The sequence below is a fragment of the Staurois parvus genome, unplaced genomic scaffold, assembly GCF_062004578.1.
Source record: "Staurois parvus isolate SC_StPar_1 unplaced genomic scaffold, SC_StPar_1.0 ptg000108l, whole genome shotgun sequence".
NCBI lineage: Eukaryota > Metazoa > Chordata > Amphibia > Anura > Ranidae > Staurois > Staurois parvus.
Window position 1 is genome coordinate 62,295 of NW_028317904.1, and position 6,000 is coordinate 68,294.

Here is a 6,000-nt window from a genome sequence, read left to right on the forward strand (position 1 = left end):
ACTATTTCTTGTATAATGTATGTTTAAATTAAATTCTGTTTCACACAGTTTTCAAGCATGCTGAGAATTTCAGTCATTCGAGAACCCCCCACACAAGAAATTTTAAAAAAGCAGTCATCTGAGTTGTACAAAATTATTCATCTTCACTGTAGGGTTTTCAGACTAAAAAAGGAAATATTAATTCAGAAATTTGTAGTGGCTATTTTTTTTTATAAGGTTTGCAAAATGAGCATACTGGCTGAACTGTGACTGGCACTGGCTGTATCACCCAGTATATCTGAAGATACGGACCCAGAGTTGTTACTGCTTTGTACAAAGTTGTTTTTGATGACCTACAGCGAGGCTTTGATCACTGGGAAAGTCCTCACAAAGTAGCATAGACACAAAAAAAGAAAAGCTCAAAGGGTGTAATGATTTATTAGGTCTGCTCCTAGGTCTACCTCTATTCTGAGTTGAGCAAAATGGAACAATAGTGGTGGACCCATAGGTTTAAGTTATTGGTATTGAAATTTTAATGTATAGATCTTTATGGTATCTGGTTCCTGGGGATGTGGCTTCTACAAGCCAAGAGGATCTCCATGGCCTCAATGGCTTCTAGAGTAGTGTAACAAAAACATAAATTGAAGCTCCACACCACTGCTAAAGGTCCAGATATGTCAGGGGGAAAATCCAACATTTTTTGGTGGTCCACAAACACCCCTTTCATCAGGACTTGATTGAAAATCGTATAAATGGACTAGATGTGAACTGGACCCTAGGGTATTTCTTCATGTGTGATTACAAGCACATGTCTTATCAGCAGCTACTTTGACCTTTTTTCTGGAAGCAGTCACTCTAAAAAGCCAAAACAGAAGTTTGCTCCTGAATGAAAATATATCCATGCTTTCCTTCTCTTGACGAAGAAGTCCTCCTGTGTTTACAGTAAAAATTGTTTGTAGTAATTGACAACAACCAATTAAGTTTAAACTTTTTTTTTGTAATTGATTGCCTTAGGGCTACATAGAAATGTTTTATTTCAGAAGCTTAATAAATGATGTCCTTGTCTTCCTAAGATGGAACTCTTAGAAAGTCCTAGTGTTCCACAGACCCTATTGCTTTGTGGTAATTCTCTGCTGAGCCCTGCCTTTAGTTTCCTCTTTCTCAGAACACTTATAATTTATATATGTCAGCATCTTGTGTTTGGTTCTCAAAACTTTAGGGCGCCATTACCAGTAACTGCTTATGTGTGTGCTTTGTTGGTCCAACATGTGCTTCTATAGTCAGAAACAGTGACACTTTGGTTAAACTAGACTAATGGATCAGTTATTACGCCTCCTTACTCATGATCTTAAGTAATATTCCACTCACCCACAATGGCTCTCTTTCTGTGCGTGTCACTGTCCCAGGGGACACTATTTGCATAACAGGGAAAGGGCAACGCTACGGAAGTCACAGCAAGCAATTCTATTTTAACACAATATGGTACAGTAAGAGATAAATAACATTGAGTATACCAAAGATGGATAATTTAAGTCACATATATTTCTGGGTATTCTGGACATTCTTAATAGGTTAAGTGCAGATTAAATTACCCAAGGCTTCTAATACATTTTGGAAACCCCTGAGGCATGATATCTGTACCAGAGTTCCCAGATCCTTGTCACAGCCTTGTGTATTCTTGCTGCTGCATTTTTAAGAATGAATCAGGAGTGGGATTTTTTTTTTTGCAATGGATAAGCCACTGAGAGATTCTTAAGTAGCAGCCCGTAATTGGAATATTAATGTTGAACTATCCTTTAGAGCTTAGGTATTCCTTTCTGACAAACTTGAATGTAGTATAGGCCAGTGTAATAATCTAGTGAATCTGTCATTCTGAACATAAGCTGGAAGAATTGTGCCATTTGGGAAATTTGAGTTAGGTTGTTACTGCATAGAAACCATAGACACATCCTAAAATTTATCTCAGTTTGTACCCCTGCTGAAAAAGATACTTATTCATACCCTGTTTAAGAGCTGTTAGGAGATTTGTCTGTAAACCCTGTTTGCATGTTATATCTGAGGACATTTTACAGCAGAGACATAATTCTAAACCTATTCTATTTTTAACGCTTGTTTACACATAAGGGAACAAGATAGGTGATGATACCACCTTTTTATTATATAATATTTATCAGAAAGGTGAATTGTGCATGAATATAGCATTGAATATTATTACATTTGATTTCAGACAGAAATCAGCTCATTTCTTCTTGCATTTAGCAACCGAGTCCTAGAACTCATGTTTTAAAAGCTAATTACTAGTTTCAATGCACCCCAAGAAATTTTTTTGTCGGCACATATTTTATAAAGTCCTTTGAGGGCAATGGACAATGAAGCCCACAACCAACAGATATTTACAGTTAACAGTTATCAATGAATTGACTAAAAGCCATGTTAAAGTGTCCAACCATAAGTCTACTATAAACCAAAAAAGTTAATTTGCAATTAAAAATAAAAATCCCAGCACTCATCCCAGGTTCTACTGTATCTAATCAATTTTGATTCATGAATATAAACCTTTTTATTTTAGTTTAGGTCTTGTAAGCTTGATCTAAGTGTATTTAATGGTAACATATATGTTTCATTACTGGTACTCAAGTAGGTTAGATACAAATATGCCAACTTGCAGCTTTCACACGTATTTGTAGGAATCAAAGACCTCTGTTTGGATAGCATATTAGAAACAGACAACAGGTTCTGTGTACACACCAGTGTAGCTGGTGGCCATGCAGTTTTGTGCTGTATTGTACAGCCAGTGAATTACCCCTCCCATTGTACACTATTCATGCTAGGTTTAGATCCACTGCTGCCACCGGTAATATTTCTTCAAGAACAGAGTACAAATGAGACACGGGACTCAGATCTAATTCCAATCAGCTAGAAGATAGTAGCAAAACTTTATGACTTGACTTTGGCCATTCAATAACACAAAACATAGCGGGGGGGGGGGGGGTTAGGCTATCCCACATCCCACAAGGTGCAGACCACCCGAATTGACACTGATAAATGACCAATTGATAGGGGGGACCTCTTATTTTAGATTCTAACATGACCACTCAATGAAGGACACCACTATACAAGGATCACATTTGAGTGTGTGTGTGTGTATAGGATTCTACTCGGCCTGCCTCTGTGACCACTCTGTTACAATTTGGGGCACCAACAACAAAGATCATGGATAGTTGGGCAACTGTATGTGCCTTTGTATGGCTGTAGCTAGATAACCCACTACTTATTCAGTTTTTTTTTATTTAATATTCAGGTCTAAACTTTGGACCTCCCACCAATGATATAACATTCATCATTTTACTGGAAGTCAATAGCAATTATCCAATTTAAGATGTTAATGCTTTGTTAAACAACAGAATATAACTCCTTAATTACAAAGGATAATGGACTTCAGCACTGCATAATTTCCTATATCAAGTTTTTCACATTTGACCAGACCAGAAGAATATAACAAAACGGAGCATAACTCACATTATATTTTCTGTGCATCAGTAAAAATCATCTTGCCATATCAGTTGACATTTTAGCCAAATACTTTCCTATCGTCCCCAACCCAAACACAATTTGTCTTTGTTTGAAAATCAATATTTTAGGAATGATTAATGAGTGCTATAAAACTGTGTTATCTTTTTAAAACAAATACTGTACAAAGAGCAATCATTAAAATCCAGGTGCAAGAACCATACGACTTTCATCAAATACTCTATATCTGATGAAGTTGTATGAAGTTAATATGACAGCACATGATGTTATTGTCTGTCACCTTTGGTGAGAGCTTTCCACGTAACTTCACCTAAAAGTTTTTGTACAATTTGAGAACTCCTAAGCAGAAGAAAGCATATTGTCTGTGTTACCAAATGATCACTTGATCACAGCTTTGCAGTCTTATTTGTTTCTGGCTATTAGTTTTTTTTTTGTATCAAGAGCATATTTACTAAAACAATTAATCCTTAAATCGTTTTTGATATCAGTGAAGAAAAGGCTGGAATTCTCAATACAAATACAATCAAAGTTTGTTGTGGTCAGTCCACTTATTGCTGATATATTTGCAGGGAATTTTAATCCCCCACTGGCATCAGTCAGAAATAGCAGGGGAGAGAGATCTTTATACCAGCGTCTAGCGCCCAACTCCAGAAGTCATGACATGAGGGTTTCACTCACCCTGTTGGATATTCTTTTTATTTTACATAATGAAGAATACAGCAGAAGGAGTGAGACTCCATGCGAATTGGGGACCAGAAACTCTAGAAGGAAGAATTTGCTGCAGAGGTTGTTGAGACCTATGATGTGACATATGAATTAACAGATAATGCCATACAATTCAGATTTTAAGTTAAATAACCTATTAAAAGAAATATATTTTTTATTTTCAGTGTAATACAGTACTGATAATATTATGTGTTTATTGACTACTTTAAAAAGTGTTAAAGAAAAAGAACTCTAAAAAATACAAAATACATAACTCCCTTATATCCCATCATGTGGTCTGGTACTAGTAAATTCTTGTCAGGGTTTATATATATATATATATATACATATACACACATATATACACATATATGCATACATACATATACAGTATATGTATACTCTCTTGTTACATATACTGTATATGTATGTATGTGTATATATATATACACATATATACATACATACATACATACACAGTATATGTAACAAGAGAGTATACATCTATTTACATCAGTATGTAACACAGGTATATTAAAAAAGATACGGGTAATAGTCAAACTTATCAATGTAAATAGCACAACAGTTAATGTAACAGCAAACAATTGTACAAAGAATCAACTTATGCACTGGTGACCCTGAAATTCCAGGTGTAAATTTCCCAAAATTTTACACCTAGAAGTAAAACCTGACAGTTTCTATGCATGCTCTTACTACAAGAGCTTTCATATATACAGTACATCAGTGATATTCACAACTACAGTTATTAAATGTTAACAAGACAAATTATTTCCACTTTTGTTATCCCTTAATTCTAGAATTAAATTTTTTAAGTGCACATTATTATATTGTCGGATCACTTTTCACTTACATTTTAGGACTTATTCATCTATGCTTAAAGAAAAAAGGGAAAAAAAAGTCACAGGTGGAAAAAAGAACAACTATGACTAACAAGTGTTGACCTACCTTAGTGAGTCCAGACCGAGCATCTTAGGACAGGACCGGCAAGCCTCCTTGAAGACGGATGCTTCCTTCTACAGAATGTTTTACAACTGTGGTACCAATGATCACTTTGTGAAAACCCTTTCAGCTTTACTGTAAACATCTCAAACTGCAACTGTTTTAAAGTTTGCCTTGGAGGGAGGGGAACATGAGCTAATGTTAGAACTTCCCCATGACAGTTACAATGGGAGGAGACAGATTTCACAACATCAGCATTAATTATCTTTGCAATACTTCACACTATACTGGGCTGCACAGCTGGTTTAGGAGTTTCAAAAAGTTTTAATTCCAAATCATTTGTCTTCAGCAGCACAACAACCTTTAGTGAACATATAGACCTTGAAACAATGAGCACTGTGTAATCAATAAACGTAAGGGCACATTCCACCCACAACTGATATTTCATATCTGGAACAGTATCATTGAGTTGAAGTGTGCTTTCTTAGGTCTTTCAGGGTCTCCACTGTTACTTGTTTCCTGTAGCGGTTTTTGTATAATTACGTTTTTAAGGCCATGGGTAAAGGGTCATGTTCTGCTGTACTTCACACTCAGTTATTCTACATTATGGATGATCAATCATGATCCTGACAGCAATTTTTTTTAATGACCATGGCAGCTTCGCAAAAATTGAATTTGGGTTGGAATAGTCAATGCTGCACTCCTCAGAGGGTATAGCAATTCAATAAATCAGTTTTGGGTGGAGTTGGCCAGTAACACATCAGGCCATCTAAAACTGATTTCTGGTATAGATGGCAATCTCTTACTGGGTTTCCACTCCTCCAT

General features: G+C 35.9%; 1 protein-coding gene across 2 annotated transcripts in view; it reads right to left on the minus strand.

Moving 5' to 3' along the window:
* The window catches only part of SPIB (Spi-B transcription factor), a 28,826-nt gene extending 23,505 nt beyond the window's left edge, over positions 1-5,321 (minus strand). For both annotated transcript variants that reach the window (XM_089671585.1, XM_089671584.1), the window contains exon 1: positions 5,182-5,321. In XM_089671585.1, the coding sequence (XP_089527711.1) occupies positions 5,182-5,204 (23 nt within the window). In that variant the 5' untranslated portion in view covers positions 5,205-5,321. The remainder of the gene's footprint in view (positions 1-5,181) is intronic.
* Between the last annotated feature and the right edge of the window lie 679 nt (positions 5,322-6,000).